Below are 17504 nucleotides of genomic sequence, written 5' to 3'. Positions count from 1 at the left end.
AATAAACTGTCAAAGTTTTAGCCAAGACATTTCATCAGGGTCAGTCATGGCCTGAAACATCGACTGTATTCCCCCGATTTGCTGCCTGACCTTCTGAGCTTCTCCAGTGTTTTGTGTATTGCTCAAAATAAAACAAGCAGTGCCTTTTCAATGCACACAAAATGCTGGAGGAACTCAACAAGTCAGGCAGCAAATATGGGAATGAATAAACAGTCTACGTTTCGAGCCGAGACGCTTCTTCAGGGCCGAAAGAGCGAAGATGCCAGAATAAAAAGGTGGGGGGAGGGGAAGGAGGTTTGCTGGAAGGTGATGGGTGAAAGGTCAAGGGCAAGAGAGGAGGGTGGACCATATGAAAAAGGGAAGGAGGAGGGGACCCAGTGGAGCTGATAGGCAGGTGAGGAGGGGTAAAAGGCTAGAGTGGGGGAATAGAGAAAGAGGGAGGAGGAGGGAAAAACTTTTTTTTACCAGAAGGAGAAATCACTATTCATGCCAACGGGTTGGAGGCTACCCAGATGGAATATCAGGTGTTGCTCATCCACCCCGAGGGTGATCACAACTTGGCATAAGAGGAGCCCGTGGACTGGCATGTTGAAGCAGAAATGGGAGTCAGAATTAAAAGGTGTTCGACGAGGCGGTCCCCCAGTTTACAATGGATCTCACCAATGTAGAGAAGGCCACCTTGGGAACACCAGATGCAATAGCCAAACCCCAGCAGATTTGCAGGTGAAGTATTGCCTCATCTGGAAGGGCTGTTTGGGGCCGAGAATTAAGGTATCCAAAGGCAGGATTCTGCATGATTCTGGGCTACGATTAGCAGGAGATACTAGGACCTTGACAGCTCCAAGACGGACACTGCTGATATCTACTAGAATCAGAATCTGGTTTAATATCACCGGCATACGTCGCAAAATTTGTTAACTTTGGAGCAGCAGTACAAAGCAGTACAGGACAATATAGAAAAAACTGTGAATTGCAGTTCATATATAGTTAAATAAGTCGTGCAAAAAAAAAAAATGGAAATAAAAAAGTAGTGAGGTAGTGTTCAGGGGTTCAATGTCCGTTCAGAAAACGGATGGCAGAGGCTGTTCCTGAATCGCTGACTGTGTGCCTTCAGGCTTCTGTACCTCCTTCCTGATGGTAACAATAAGAAGAGGGCATGGCCTGGGTGATGGAAGTCCCTATTGATCGACTCTGCCCCTGTGAGGCACTGCTCCTTGAAGATGTCCTGCATATTACGAAGGCCAGAGCCCATGATGGAGCTGACTAATTTTTACAACTCTCAGCAGCTTACTTCGATCCTCTGCAGTAGCTCCCCACCCCCCTGTACCAGATGGCAATGCAGCCGGTTAAAAGGCTCTCCACGGTACAACCTACAGACACAGATGTAGATATTTTATTACCCCAGGGGCACGGGGGGGAACGTGTTACCTCCCCAGGAACTAGACACCAGCAAGGCACAGCACCTGCAGAGAAAGGCAAGTTTCAGCAAGAAATTGAGGGCTCAAAACTGACAAGAATCTGAACAGCCGGAGAAATGGCTTCAGGCTTTTATTATTTGCAAAGTGGAGGAAGAGATGAACAGACAGAACAAAGGCAAACCCTGCGACAGAAGCTATGCTCTCATGAGCATATTATTTCCAATTTTCAGTCAGATGTCTGAATGAATCATCCAATTAACATATCATACGACATCAGCCCAGTTAGAAACCTTTCTGTCTCACCTGCTCTCTCTCTGCCTCAGAAGGATCATTCACTCTTAATGACTGGACGTGGGTTGCCAAGGGAGAAGAGGTTTTGAGAATTTATTTTCTTGTAAATCAGGAATTAATTAGTTGTTTTGGCTGAGAAGCTGGAATCGAAGAGTACTCTCAGCAAAGCAAACAGGTCGTAAGACTGTCTCCTTGCGCACTGGTCATCTGGGTCTCTGGTCATTTGAAGGCTGTGAAGCTCTACTGTGAAGAAGCTTTGTCTAAAACGCTTGTAAATCCTCTTTATTGAGTAGTGCACTGGGATCTTTTTACTTATTCAATCATTGGATGTGGATTTCATTGCCAACACCTGTTTTGCATCTTGAATTGCTCTTAAATAGAAGAGGTGCTCCAATATCAATCATATCAGTTGCTTTGGAGTCATAAGTAGGCCTGAATGGAGGAGGACGACGCCTCCTCTTCAGAAGGAGAAGTAGACTGGTTTTTACATAGATCCTGTGACTAAGCTTTGCTCCATTAAATTTCAGATGTTTTTATCTTGAATTTAAATATCCCTTTCATAATAATTGGATTGCTTCTGGATCAACAGTTGGTTGCTTGTCTGACACGTTAATCATGACACCTCCGTACACCACACTCCTGTGAGAGAACTTTGAGCGCAACAGCACAGTGCAGACCCTTCAGCCCACAATGTTGTGCTGACCCTTTAACCTACTCTGAGATCAATCTGACCCTTCCCTCTCACGTTATCCTCCATTTTCCTTTCATCCAAGTGCCTACCTAAGAGTCTCTTAAATGACCCTAATGAATCTACCATCCCTGGCATGCACACACTACTCTCTGTGCTCTGACATTCCCCCTATACTTTCCTTCAATCACCTTAAAAATTATCCCCCCTTGTACTAGCCATTTTTGCCCTGAGGGAAAAGTCTCTGGCTGTCCACTCAATCTATGCCTCTTATCATCTTGTACATCTCTATCAAGTCTCTTCTCAGCCACCTTCACTCCAAAGAGAAAAGTTTTATACTTTATACTTTATTGTCACCAAACAATTGATACTAGAGCGTACAATCATCACAGCGATATTTGATTCTGCTCTTTGTGCTCCCTGGAGTACAAATTGATAATAAATATTAAAATTTTAAATTATAAATCATAAACAGAAAATAGAAAAGGGAAAGTAAGGTAGTGCAAAAAAAACCGAGAGGCAGGTCCGGCGATTTGGAGGGTACGGCCCAGATCCGGGTCAGGATCCGTTCAGCAGTCAGAAGCTGTTCCCAAATCTGGCCGTACGAGTCTTCAAGGTCCTGAGCCTTTTCCCGGAGGGAAGAGGGACGAAAAGTGTGCTGGCTGGGTGGGTCGTGTCCTTGATTATCCTGGCAACACTGCTCCGACAGCGTGTAAAGTGCTTTAGTTTACTCAACCTACCCTCATAGGACATGCTCTCAACTCCAGGCAGTACCCTGGTACTCTTTTGAACTTTCTCTAAAGCTTCCACATCCAAGAGGGCTGATAATGCTGGGGTTTAGTGGCTCGGCATCTCTGAGAGTGGAATACCTACTGCAGCAGCACTTGAACCCGCAACTTTCTGGTCAGGGACAAGGACACCATTCACTGAGGCAAGGTGACCGTGGCAGAAGGGAATGAGATCTAGTTCCGCTTCTTCATCCAGAGGCAGGCCATAACCTTGTCACACTTGCCACAGTAACACTGGGAAAGCTATTTCCTAGGCTGGAAGTAGCTCGTATTTTAAAATGATTGGTGAAAGATACAGGAGGGTTGTCAGAAGCAGGTACACAGTGTGTGGGAGGGGGGGGTGGAATGCTGCCAGGGGTGCTGTTAGAGTCAAGTCCATTGGAGATGTGGAAGAAACGCTCAGATGGGCACATGGATGATAGAAAACTGGAGGGTCATGTGGAAGGGAAAGGTTAAATTGATCTTCGAGTAGGTTAAGAGGTCAGCATAATATTGTGGGCTGAAGGGCCTGTACTGTGCTGTTATTATTGTTGTTTATCTATTGAGATACAGCCAGAATAGGCCCTCCAGCCCTTTGAGCTATGCTGCTCAGTAATCCTGCAATTTAACTCGATCCTATTCACTTCACAATGACCATTTAACCTACCATCCGGTACGACTTTGGACTGTGGGAGGAAACCGGAGCACCCGGAGGAAACCCACGCGGTCAGGGGGAGAACGTACAAACTCCTTAAAGGGAGAGATGGGAGATGAGCCCGGGTCGCCTGTACTGGAAAGCGTGGCGTGAACCACTGCGCTTCCGTGCGCTCTACGTTCCAGAGGTTATAAGAGAGACACAGACCCTGTATCCCCTCAACCTCCTCCTCCACGTGAATAGTAACCCCAATCGTTTTCACCCACTCTGAGTGTCAGGTCATCATGAAGTCCTCTCTCAAAGGATTGGGTGGATGGTCCTGAGCTACAGAGATCCAAGTTAATTAACTGCTCTATTAGAGAGGACCAGCTCCTGCTGAAGGAGATTGTTAGGATAGTCTGGGATAGGGCTCTTTCCATCTGTGATGTATCCTGTGGCCGAGTAGCTCACTTTTAAAATTGCATTGTAAAGCCTGGTAACCAATGTGCGACGGTGAACTTTTAGCCCCAGAGTGATTTGCCGCAATTTGCCTGAATCAGGGGAATCAAGTGATTATCTCTGCAAGCTATTGGCACGTGGGGCTAAATTATGTTTTAGGAGAGCCTTGCTTGAACTTAATAATTACCTGTCTCTGTGGAAATCCTGACTCGGCGGTTGTTTATTTAATCTCTGCGTAGGGTCCCTTCCTGTGGCTAACATCACCCTGTGTGTAGGTAGGCCATTACCTAGATCTTCGGGAACCCAGAGTTGGGATAGAATTTCTCAGATTATTTTATCTTTCCCAGGAGTTGCCAGTTACAGATGAAGGGGGTATTCAGGAGCCTTCCTTCACCATGAGTCCTAAAGAAGAGACTTGGCCCGAAACGTTGACTCTTAACTCTTTTCCGTAGATGTTGCCTGACTTGCTGAGTTTCTCCAGCACTTTGTGTCTGGTGCTTTGGATTTCCTGCATCTGCAGATCTTCTTGTGTTTGCTCTCTTTCACCATGTCTATTGAGATAAGCTCGGACAATAGTTCTGCTGAATAGTTTTAATTTGATCTAATTGGACAATCTTCACATGACATCTTCACCTGGGTGTCAAGACATAAAGTTTTATATCTTGTATGTAAGAAATAAGTGTCCAGTTGAAAAGAGCCGTAATTTACTGGAGCATGAAGTTAGTTCCATTGCCACAAGAGTTTCTTCAGATGCTGGAAATCTCGAGCAACACCCCCAAGATGCTGGACGAACTCAGCAAGCCAATGGAAAAGAGTAAATAGTCAGGTAGTGTCGATGGGGAGGGGGAATAAACCGTCAACGTTTTGGGCTGAGACCCTTCATCGGGACTGGAAAGGAAGGGGACAGAAGCCAAATGGATGCTTGGGGGAGGGGGGGAGCACAAGGTGCCAGGGGATAGGTGAGACCAGGGGAAGGGAGGATGAATTAAGAAGCTGGAAGGTGATACGTGGAAGAGGCAAAGGGCTGAGGAAGAAGGTATCTGATAGGAGAGGACAGTGTATCATGGACAAAAGGGAATGAGGCGGATGACAAGAGGGAGATGATGGGCAGGTGAGGAAGAGAGAAGGGAGAGAGGATAGCCAAGGTGGGGAATCAAAAATTTTCTTTAGCAGTTGAATGGGGCACGACTGCACAAACGCATGTAATTCGGACCGTGAGGCAGCGGGAGTGTTTAAAAGAGAGCAGTTTGTGGAAGTCAGTCATTTCTTCGGCAGTTGAACGGGGCACGACTGCGTAAGTGCGTGTAAGTCGGACCGTGAGGCAGCGGGAATGTTTAAAAGAGAGCAGATTAATGGAGCGGGCGACAGAGTAGAGGGAGACAGAATAGGAAGGCTTTGGCGTGCAGAGGCTGAGGAAGAGCTTCACTCCAAGTGAGGTAAGGCCGGGTAAGTTCCTTTAATAAATCTAATTACATTAGGAGTAGGTAATGGAGGCAGCAGTTAGGGCAGTTGAGTGCTCCATTTGCAGTATGTGGGAAGTCAGGGTGAGCACAATTGTCCCTGATGACTACACCTGTAAAAGGTGCATCCAGCTGCAGCTCCTGACAAACCGAGTTAGGGAATTGGAGCTGGATGAACTTCGGATCATTCGGAAGGCAGAGGCAGAAATAGACAGGAGTTGCAGGGAGATAGCCACCCCTAAAAGTCAGGAGACAGGTAGCTGGGTGATTGTCAGGAGAGGGAAGGGGAATAGACAGAATGAGCAGAGCACCCCTGTGGCCATTCCCACCAATAATAAGTACATCGTTTTGGATACTGTTGATGGGGACGACCTACCAGGGACAAGTTGCAGTGGTTGTGTCTCTGGCACCGAGATGGGACCCTCAACTCGGAAGGGAAAGGAGGAGAGCAGTAGTGATAGGGGATTTGATAGTTAGGGGGACAGATAAGAGGTTCTGTGGAAGAGATCAAGAATCCCGGATGGTCTGTTGCCTCCCTGGTGCCAAGGTCCGCGATATCTCGGATCGAGTTCTTAAGAGGGAGGGTGAGCAGCCGGATGTTGTGGTCCATGTAGGACCTAATGATGTGGGTAGGAAGAGTGAGGAGGTCCTGAAAGGTGAGTTTAGTGAGCTAGGAGCCAAGTTAAAGGACAGGACCTCCAGGATAGCAATCTCAGGATTGCAACCATTGAACTGGAGGGGGACAAATATTCTTGTAGGTAGGTTTGCTAGAGAGGCTCCGGTGGACTTAAACTAGATACAAGGGGGGAGGGGAAACAGAGTGTAGGAACAGATGTAGGAGAGAAGGAAGATAAAGAAAATAGTAAAGTTGTTTGCATCGTTAGTGATAAACAGAGTAAGAGGTGGAAAGTTTCTTAAATGCATTTATTTTAATGCTAGGAAGCATTATAAGAAAGGTGGATGAGCTTAAAGCATGGATTGATACCTGGAAGTATGATGTGGTAGCTATTAGTGAAACATGGTTACAGGAGGGGTGTGATTGGCAACTAAATATTCTTGGATTTAATTGCTTCAGGTATGATAGAATCGGAGGGACAAGAGGGAGAAGTGTTGCATTGCTTGTCAGAGAAAATATTACAGCGGTGCTCTGGCAGGATAGATTAGAGGGCTCATCTAGGGAGGCTATTTGGGTGGAACTGAGGAATGGGAAAGATGTAGTAACACTTATGGAGGTGTATTATAGACCACCAAATGGGGAGCAAGAATTGGAGGAGCAAATTTGTAAGGAGATAGCAGATATTTGTAGTAAGCACAAGGTTGTGATTGTGGGAGATTTTAATTTTCCACACATAGACTGGGAAGTCCATACTGTAAAAGGGCTGGATGGTTTGGAGTTTGTAAAATGTGTACAGGATAGTTTTTTGCAGCAATACATAGAGGTACCAACTGGAGAAGGGGCAGTGTTGGATCTCCTGTTAGGGAATGAGATAGGTCAGGTGACGGAGGTTTGTATTTGGGAGCACTTCGGGTCCAGTGATCACAATGCTATTAGTTTCAATATAATTATGGAGAAGGATAGGCCTGGACCCAGGTTTGAGATTTTTGATTGGAGGAAGGCTAACTTTGAGGAGATGCGAAAGGATTTAGAAGGAGTGAATTGGGACAATTTGTTTTATGGGAAGAATGTAATAGAGAAATGGAGGTCACTTAAAGGATAAATTTTGAGGGTACAGAATCTTTATGTTCCTGTTAGATTGAAAGGAAAGGTTAAAAGTTTGAGAGAGCCATGGTTTTCAAGGGATATTGGAAACTTGGTTTGGAAAAAGAGAGATATCTACAATAAATGTAGGAAGCATGGAGTAAATGAGGTGCTCGAGGAATGTTAAAAGAATCTTAAGAAAGGAATTAGAAAAGCTAAATGAAGATATGAGGCTGCTTTGGCAAGTAAGGTGAAAATAAATCCAAAGGGTTTCTACAGTTATATTAATAGCAAAAGGATAGTGAGGGATAAATTTGGTCCCTTAGAGAATCAGATGGACAGCTATGTGCGGAGCCAAAAGAGATGGAGGAGATTCTGAACAATTTCTTTTCTTTGGTATTCACTAAGGAGAAGGATATTGAATTGTGTAAGATAAGGGAAACAGATAGGGTAGTTATGGAAACTATGATTAAAGAAGAGGAAGTACTGGCACTTTTAAGGAATATAAAAGTGGATAAGTCTCCAGGTCCTGACAGGATATCCCCTAGGACCTTGAGGGAAGTTAGTGTGGAAATAGCAGGGGCTCTGACAGAAATATTTCTAATGTCATTAGAAACGGGGATAGTGCCGGAGGATTGGCATATTGCTCATGTTGTTCCATTGTTTAAAAAGGGTTCTAAGAGTAAACCTAGCAATTATCGGCCTATGAGTTTGACATCAGTGGTGTGTAAATTGATGGAAAGTGTTCTTAGAGATGGTGTATATAATTATCTGGATAGCAGGGTCTGATTAGGAACAGTCAACATGGATTTGTGCGTGGAAGGTCATGTTTGACAAATCTTATTGAATTTTTTGAAGAGGTTGCTAGGAAAGTTGACGAGGGTAAAGTGGTGGATGGTGTCTATATGAACTTCAGTAAGGCCTTTGACAAGGTTCCACACGGAGGGTTAGTTAGGAAGGTTCAATCATTAGGGACTAATATTGAAGTAGTAAAATGGATTCAGCAGTGGCTGGATGAGAGTTGCCAGAGAGTAGTGGTGGATAACTGTTTGTCAGATTGGAGGCCGGTGACTAGTGGTGTGCCTCAGGGATCTGTACTGGGTCCAATGTTGTTTGTCATATACATTAATGATCTGGATGATGGGGTGGTAAATTGGATGAGTAAGTATGCAGATGATACTAAGATGGGTGGAGTTGTGGATAATGAAGTAGATTTTCAAAGCTTGCAGAGAGGTTTAGGCCAGTTAGAAGAGTGGGCTGAAAGATGGCAGATGGAGTTTAATGCTGATAAATGTGAGGTGCTACATTTTGGTAGGACTAATCAAAATAGGACATACATGGTAAATGGTAGGGCCTTGAAAAATGCAGTAGAACAGAGGGATCTAGGAATAATGGTGCAAAGTTCCCTGAAGGTGGAATCTCATGTGGATAGGGTGGTGAAGAAAGCTTTTGATATGCTGCCCTTTATAAATCAGAGCATTGAGTATAGGAGTTGGGATGTAATGTTGAAATTGTACAAGGCATTGGTGAGGCCAAATTTGGAGTATTGTGTACAGTTTTGGTCACTGAATTATAGGAAAGGTGTCAACAAAATAGAGAGAGTACAGAGAAGATTTACTAGAATGTTACCTGGGTTTCATCACCTAAGTTGCAGAGAAAGGTTGAACAAGTTGGGTCTTTATTCTTTGGAACGTAGAAGGTTGAGGGGGGACTTGCTAGAGGTATTTAAAATTATGAGGGGGATAGATAGAGTTGACGTGGATAGGCTTTTTCCATTGAGAGTGGGGGAGATTCAAACAAGAGGACATGAGTGGAGAGTTAAAGGGCAAAAGTTTAGGGGTAACATGAGGGGGAACTTCTTTACTCAGAGAGTGGTAGCTGTGTGGAACGAGCTTCCAGCAGAAGTGGTTGAGGCAGGTTTGATGTTGTCATTTAAAGTTAAATTGGATAGATATATGGACAGGAAAGGAATGGAGGGTTATGGGGTGAGTTCAGATCGGTGGGACTAGGTGAGAGTAAGAGTTCGGCACGGACTAGAAGGGCCGAGATGGCCTGTTTCCATGCTGTAATTGTTATATGGTTATATGGTTAAAAAAGAGAGAAGTTTCTTTAATAAACTTCCATTCGGAATCCTCCTCTCTATATCCCTAGTTGTTACAAACTACTCAAACTTCAATATCACTGTTTAAACAGTGAGTCATGCTATAAAATCCCTGCCTCCGTGTAATTCTGTTTACATGGTCCCCCATGCTGTTGACATTTAGTGACTATCACACCAAGTTGTGCTATCACAGCTGGTTTTAGGATATAAATTTACAGCGGACTGTTGGGAAAGCTGATGTTGTTTTTGTATATGGCTCACAGGTTTCATTTTGATGTATCGATAAAAGGATTAAGAAGATTTATCCATTTAAGAAAAGCTTCTTTCATTTAAGTGGGAGAACCTGATAAGATTGTGGCCAGTTGGTTGGTGTGAGAGGGATTCAATCAGACCTGTCCTTGCAATTTATAACCTTCCTGATTATCGGTTCTTGAAAAAAAATATATAGCAGGCAGCTGGATTGATAGAGCGCCTCTTACACTACCAGCCAGAGCTGAGTTCAGCTTGATTGTTTCTAAAACTCTTCGTTGAACACTGGAGGGCAATGATTGTCTGAACAAAGTGCCTGAGTATGCAGAACATACTGCTGGATAAATCGGCTCAAGACGTTTGCCGAAACCAATGGAGTGATGTCCAAGAGGTGAAGTCAAAGTCACATTAGCTTCTCCGAAGTGAATATTCTAATGAAGACCCTCATCCTGAAACGTCGACTATTTGTTCCTTACCACAGATGCCTGCCTGCCCTGCTGAGTTTCTCCAGCATTTTGTGTGTGTGTGTGTTACTATGAATTTCCAATGCCCGCAAAATCTCTTGTGCTTCTGATGTGAATGTTGTTTTTTTTCTTGTTGCATGCCCCGCCAACGTGCCGCAGCAAATGCCTAAAACACATTGTGGCAAACAAAGCTGATCTTTGATCCTCGATACGAAGCTGTATCATGTTGACCGAGGATTTATGAACACCCACTGGGCCACGACATGCCTTACCAATTTAACTACTTTGCTCAGGGCCGGGGGAACTGAGAGGTTCCCGGGGCAGGTTTACGATCCACTGGGTCGTGCTTTCTCCCCACCCCAGAGTTCATAGGGTCAGTGGGTGATCATCCAATGAAAATTGCATACTAAAGCAAGCCAAGTGGGCGTTTTTCATAGTCATACTTTATTGATCCCAGGGGAAATTGGTTTTCGTTACAGTTGCACCATAAATAATAAATAGTAATAGAACCATAAATAGTTAAATAGTAATATGTAAATTATGCCAGTAGATTATGAAATAAGTCCAGGACCAGCCTGTTGGCTCAGGGTGTCTGACCCTCCAAGGGAGGAGTTGTAAAGTTTGATGGCCACAGGCAGGAATGACTTCCTATGACGCTCTGTGCTGCATCTCGGTGGAATGAGTCTCTGGCTGAATGTACTCCTGTGCCCACCCAGTACATTATGTAGTGGATGGGAGACATTGACCAAGATGGCATGCAACTTAGACAGCATCCTCTTTTCAGACACCACCGTGAGAGAGTCCAGTTCCATCCCCACAACATCACTGGCCTTACAAATGAGTTTGTTGATTCTGTTGGTGTCTGCTATCCTCAGCCTGCTGCCCCAGCACACAACAGCAAACATCATAGCACTGGCCACCACAGACTCGTAGAATATCCTCAGCATCGTCCGACAGATGTTAAAGAACCTCAGTCTCCTCAGGAAATAGAGACGGCTCTGACCCTTCTTGTAGACAGCCTCAGTGTTCTTTGACCAGTCCAGTTTATTGTCAATTTGTATCCTCAGGTATTTGTAATCCTCCACCATGTCCACACTGACCCCCTGGATGAAAACAGGGGTCACCGGTACCTTAGCTCTCCTCAGGTCTACCACCAGCTCCTTAGTCTTTTTCACATTAAGCTGCAGATAATTCTGCTCACACCACGTGACAAAGTTTCCTACCGTAGCCCTGTACTCAGCCTCATCTCCCTTGCTGATGCATCCAACTATGGCAGAGTCATCAGAAAACTTCTGAAGGTGGCAAGACTCTGTGCAGTAGTTGAAGTCCAAGGTGTAAATGGTGAAGAGAAAGGGGGACAAGACAGTCCCCTGTGGAGCCCCAGTGCTGCTGATCACTCTGTCGGACACACAGTGTTGCAAGCACACGTACTGTGGTCTGCCAGTCAGGTAATCAAGAATCCATGACACCAGAGAAGCATCCACCTGCATTGCTGTCAGCTTCTCCCCCAGCAGAGCAGGGCGGATGGTGTTGAACGCACTGGAGAAGTTAAAAAACATGACCCTCACAGTGCTCGCTGGCTTGTCCAGGTGGGCGTAGACACAGTTCAGCAGGTAGACGACTCTGTGGTTTGTGTGGATGCTGTGTCATTTGTTACTCTGTTACAAATTAATGCCACAAAACAACAGACAGAACACTGCATACAATTAAAGGAATTATATTTATGAATCTTAACTGAAGGGTCAGTGAAGAATAACAAAAAGAAAAGGGCCCATTCTAATTAAACAGTGAAATGTACACAAGTTGGAGATCATCTTGAACTTCTCTGTCACTCACATGCTGGGCCTTCGGTCAATGTGAAAGCACAGACCACCTTCCGAACATCACTCGCAATCCATCTCCCCAGTGTCTTCTCTCTTCATCTCCTCTCGAACAAAAGCCCAAGACCAACCTTACTGTCCCTCACCAAGAAAATCCTCCCACTAATTGGATGACACACATCCCACATCATCCCTAAAGGCTGATTTATACTTGTGCGTACTAGGTTATGCCGTAGCCTACGCAAGTGGGCTACACCGTTGTGAGCATTTATACTTGTGCGTTGGTGTGTCTGCATCGCTCTGCAATTCACCGCCAAAACGCTAGTTGGCGGTAGGGTTTCTATGCCACTGTGTTGAGTTTCTTCGTGTTGAAACTCAACACGAAGAAACTCAAACTTCAAACAATGGTGTCTGAAACTGAAGGAGGGTGAATTTTCTGTGCTTGTCCGGCCACTGAGAGACATGGACGAGGAAATGCATTTCAAATATTTTTGGATGTCGGCATTTAGATTTGACGATTTGGTTCATTGTCTCCAACCATTTATTTCGCATCAGTGTACACACAGTATACTCAGAGACTGGCAATCACCATTCGAGTTTTAGCTTCCGGTGGAAGTCAACAGACTGTAGCAGCTAGCTACAAACTGGGGTTGAGCACAGGGTCCTCCATAATCTCAGAGGTCTGTAAAGCTTTTTGGAAAGCATTGCAGCCAGAGTTCCTTCCCTGCCCTTCAGTCACCCAACGGGAAGCTATTGCAGCGTAGGAGGAAATGTGACACTACCAAGCGGACCAATCACAGTTGTTGTGATCTGTGTCGCCGCGAGGCATAGTTACATTTTTGGGGAGGTGCGCATCAGGCTACGGCATAGGGTGCGTGGCTACGCCGTACCTTCGGCGTCAATTTGACGCACAAGTATAAATTGGCCTTTATCTTCAACAATAACCCAAACAGGCTGACAGCTGAGCAAACAGCTCTTAGAGAGCTGCACAAAATGAAATACCTACAGCGTAACAGTAAAAAATATGAACCAGGGCATCACACGAGGGCCACCCCTGTTGAGGGCATACCCCCTTTTTTTGTTATAAGGAGAGACCACTTGGAAATTTGTTGAAGAGGTGCAATTTGATTTTTGTCTGCAGTGGACAGATTTCTTTGCACTGTGTGATCCAATGAGGCAATATTCAGACCTTGCACTACTTCCTTCAGAAACACACAAACCTTAATGGCGATCTCACTGCTGGGACAGGCTGGGGGACTTGGAGCTTAGATTAGTTGATGAGGACACTCAGTCCTTGTTTATTGTCATTTAGAAATGCATGCATTAAAAAATGATACAACGTTCCTCCAGAATGATATCACAAGAAAACACAGGACAAACCAAGATTAAAACTGACAAAACCACATAATTATAACATATAGTTACAACAGTGCAAAGCAATACCGTAATTTGATAAAGAGCAGACCATGGGCACGGTAAAAAAAAGTCTTAAAGTCCCGATAGACTCATCTCACGCAGGCGGCAGAAGGGAGAAACTCTCCCTGCCATGAACCTCCAAGCGCCACCAACTTGCCGATGCAGCACCATTGGAAGCACCCGACTCTGAGTCCGTCCAAAAACTTCGAGCCTCCGACCGGCCCCTCCGACACATCCTCTCCGAGCACCACCCTCTGCAGAGCTCTTCGACCCCACCCCAGTCGCCGAGCAACAGGCAAAGCTGAGGACTCGGGGCCTTCCCCTCCAGAGATTCTGGACCACACAGTAGCAGCAGCAGCGAGACAGGCATTTCAGAAGTTTCTCCAGATGTTCCTCCGTGCTCTCACGTACGTCTCCTTCAAATCAGGATTGTGCACGGCATCCTACTTGACAAATAACATCACCACTGGAGTGGCCGCTGCGAGCTGCATTGCGCCGCCATCTTCTCCTCCCGAGAGCTTGGCATTAGTGGCCGGGTTACCAAAACGAGTCAATGATATCACATCACTGTGGGGGTTGAGATTAGATGGGCAGGGCAGTCGTCAGCTGGACTGGAGCAATTTAAAACAACCTGCTGGCAGAACTCAGAGGGTCAAGTAGCAACTGTGGAGGAGTGGGACAGAAGGGAGTGTGTTAACCTCTTGGGTGGCGGCCCTCTGTTGGGAGTGAATATGAGCAGATAGAGGGGGAGTGGTGTGATGGGACCAGGGAGGGACAAAGGATGACAGGAAGATGGAGAAGGAGAAGGGTGGGTAAATGTTAATGCAGGCGAGGAGAAAAACGGGCCTCGGATTCCAGCATGTGCAGACCCTTGTGTCTCCAACTAGTTGGATTGTTTTTGACAGACATGAAATTCCAGGTAAGTTTTATCTATAGGTCCATGAACCCTCTTTCTCTTCACACCTGCTATGCACTCTTGGCTTTGCTTGCCTTGTGCACTCGTTTGCTCGATGGTTTCTTTTGTGGGCAGATTGTTGTTGTTGTTGTTGTAATGCATCTGAGATTAATTCCTTCAGTAGAAGCAGAACAAACCCAGTTTCTTGAGGTAAATGGGACCCCAAGGCTCCTCTTCACATCTTCTGGCTCCCAATTTACCTCTCAAGTTCATTCATTGTTAATCAATAAGTTTATACCTTCATCATATTCTGGCCTGTGAGTGCTGGAAGGCCTTTCAAGCAAGCAGGCTCGTTTCAACCATCATTACTATTGACAGGAAACTGATCTGGTCTAGCCATATAAACATCGTGGCTAACAGAGCAGGTCAAAGACTAGGAATCCTGCGGTGTGTAACTTGCCTCCTGACTCCCCAATGCCTGTCCACCATCTACAAGGCTCAGGTCAGGAGTGTAATGGAATACTCGCCACTCGCCTGGATGAGTGCAGCTCCATCAACACTCAAGAAGCTCGACACCATCCAGTACAAGGCAGCCCACTTGATTGGTACCCCTTCCACAAGCATCCAACCCCTCCACCATCGACGAACAGTTGCAGCAGTGTGTACTGGCTACAAGATGCACTGCAACAACACACCAAAGTTCCTAAGGCAGCACCTTCCAGACTCACGACCACTACCATCTAGAAGGACGAGAACAGCAGATACCTGGGAACACCACCACTCGGAAATCCCCCTCCAAGTCACTCACCATCCTGACTTGGAAACATATTGCCGTTCCTTCATTGTCGCTGGGTCAAGATCATGGAATTCCCTCCCTAGCAGCACAGTGGGTGTACCTACACCTCAGGGACTGCAGCGGTTCAGGAAGGCAGCTCATCATCACCTTCTCAAGGACAACTAGGGATGGGCAATAAATGCCGGATTAGCTGGCGACGCCCACTTCCCGTAAATGAATAAATTTTAAAGTCTACACCTGCACATTTTCAAGTTTCCAGTAGAGGTCAGCAGACAGCAGCATCAGGTGCAACCCCTGCCTTTCTGATCTGACACTTCTTCTCAAGTCAGTTGCTTGGCTGAGTGAACCCTGCATTCAGACCAGGACTCTTCCTGGTTGATTTGATTTGGTGTAGTAGCTCTGTAATGGTCCGAAGATTCACAGACTTTCCTATTGCTTTTTCTCTCAGCCAATCCTCCAGATGACTGAGCTCCAAGCTCTGGAATTCCCTCCTCAAATACCTTCATCTCTGGATCTCCATCTTCTCCCGTAAGAAATAGTTGAAGTACGTATATTTTCCCAAACTTTGTGCCAGTTGTCCTAATAGCTCGTTAGATGCCAATCACACATCCGGTATACTCCTGTGTGAAGCACTACAGTCCTCCGCAAGAACTCTGAGGCACCCTCGATTTTTACAAAGTTTCAAATGGTATGGCCTCCAGAAAACCTTGATCCCATTGTCATCAAGGCTGTCTGGGATTACCTGGAGAGACAGAAGCAAAGGATACAGCCAAAGTCTGTAGAAGAACTGTGGCCAACTTGCAATAGCCTACCAGCCGAATTTCTTAGAAAACTGCACGACAGTGTACTGAAGAGAACTGTTGTAGCTTTAAAGGCAAAAGGAGGTCACACCAGATATTGATTTGATTTAGTTTTTTTTTACTGTTTACTGCTCTTTATAGTAATTTATTTTGTTATATAGAAATTTTTCATTCTGTTTGAAAGCATCTTCACCTTACAGAACGTTTTTACATGTGCCTAAGACTTTTGCACAGTACCGTATACGAACAGTAGTCAGTATTTTGAGGCACCCAGTTTGGATAGGCAGTAACTCTGTGCAATGTGGAAGATTTGTATTTCCTTTTTTATTTCCCTTTGTTTTCCAGTTGGATGCCGATCGTGAAGAGGATGAAATATTCAGTGATATCAATGCCGTGGTTATGGAGAGACTGTTTACGACGGGTAGATATGGTAAGATGTGTTCTGAGAAATTACTGTGACCTCTTCATAAAGCTCAACACAGGAAGTTCCAAGGATGTACCACACCAAACAGGAAGAGGTTCTAGGAAGCCATTCCCTCATCAACAGAAACTCTTCTTGTTGCAAGGACGAGGTTAGTTGTTTCCCCTGAAACAACTGGTTGACTTTCATACAATGGTGACAATTTTGCTGTCCAACCTGTGATAAAATTCAGCTAAGACGTACGATCTTTTGGAATGAGAGGAGAATCGTAAACACCATCACAGACCAGTTAGCGAAATGGCCTCATTCCAACAGAAAATGTAAGAAGCACTCAGCAGGTCAGGCAGCATCTGTGGAGGGAGAAGCAGGGTTAATGTTTTAGACCAAACCCATTGTTTATGTTGATTTCAGATTTCCAGCAACTGAATTTGTCATGGCCTGAAATGTCAACTATTTACTCCCTTCCATAGATGCTGCCTGACTTGCTGAGTTCCTCCAGCGTTTTGTGCACGTTGCTTAAGATATCCAGCTTGATTTCTGTGCTGGTCTTGATTTCGGTGCCTTCTTTCTAAGCTGCAGGTTGATACGTTTAGGAATTGAGAGTTGGGGAAGGCCTTATCCGAGAGTTGAAAGTCTGGGGATCACGCTTTAGCAGTGAGCAGGAGTCCAGTGCATATGACACTATATCACCAGCCAGCCATAGAGTCAAAAGCAAAAATAATGAGATAGTGTTCATGGTCCGGTCAGAAATCTGATGGCGGAGGGGAAGAAGGTGCTCATAAAACATTGAGTGTGTGTGTCACATGTCACAGACTATGACCGTCGTGTGTAAATAGGTGAGGTGGTAGAAATGGAGGATGAGGGTCAAGGGAATATGGACCCGTGATGGTGAATTATTGCCGCCACTGACAGGTTGGACCAAGTGACCTTTCCATATGTCACTAAATAGTTCTGCATTTTTAACTTCCCCGGAAGGAATGAACTTCATAAAGTGTCTGTCTCAGAGTCCCAGTTCAGTGCTCATGCACTTCAGTATATTTGCATTGATAAAATCATCAAGCTACAGAAATGGAAATTTAGGCCGGTGCTGGGATTTGGGATTTAAATTTTGTGAGCTGAGAAGTAG

At 45.3% G+C, this 17504-nt stretch overlaps 1 protein-coding gene across 1 annotated transcript in view; it reads left to right on the top strand.

The window, feature by feature from the left end:
- Positions 1 to 17504, top strand: part of LOC140186215 (adenylate kinase isoenzyme 1-like) — a 173256-nt gene that overhangs the window by 61702 nt on the left and 94050 nt on the right. The window contains exon 7 of the mRNA XM_072240199.1: positions 16303 to 16387. Coding sequence (XP_072096300.1) covers positions 16303 to 16387 — 85 coding nt within the window. The remainder of the gene's footprint in view (positions 1 to 16302; positions 16388 to 17504) is intronic.

Source organism: Mobula birostris, chromosome 22 (genome assembly GCF_030028105.1).
Source record: "Mobula birostris isolate sMobBir1 chromosome 22, sMobBir1.hap1, whole genome shotgun sequence".
Taxonomy (NCBI): Eukaryota; Metazoa; Chordata; class Chondrichthyes; order Myliobatiformes; family Myliobatidae; genus Mobula; species Mobula birostris.
This window is presented reverse-complemented; position numbering and strand designations above follow the sequence as displayed.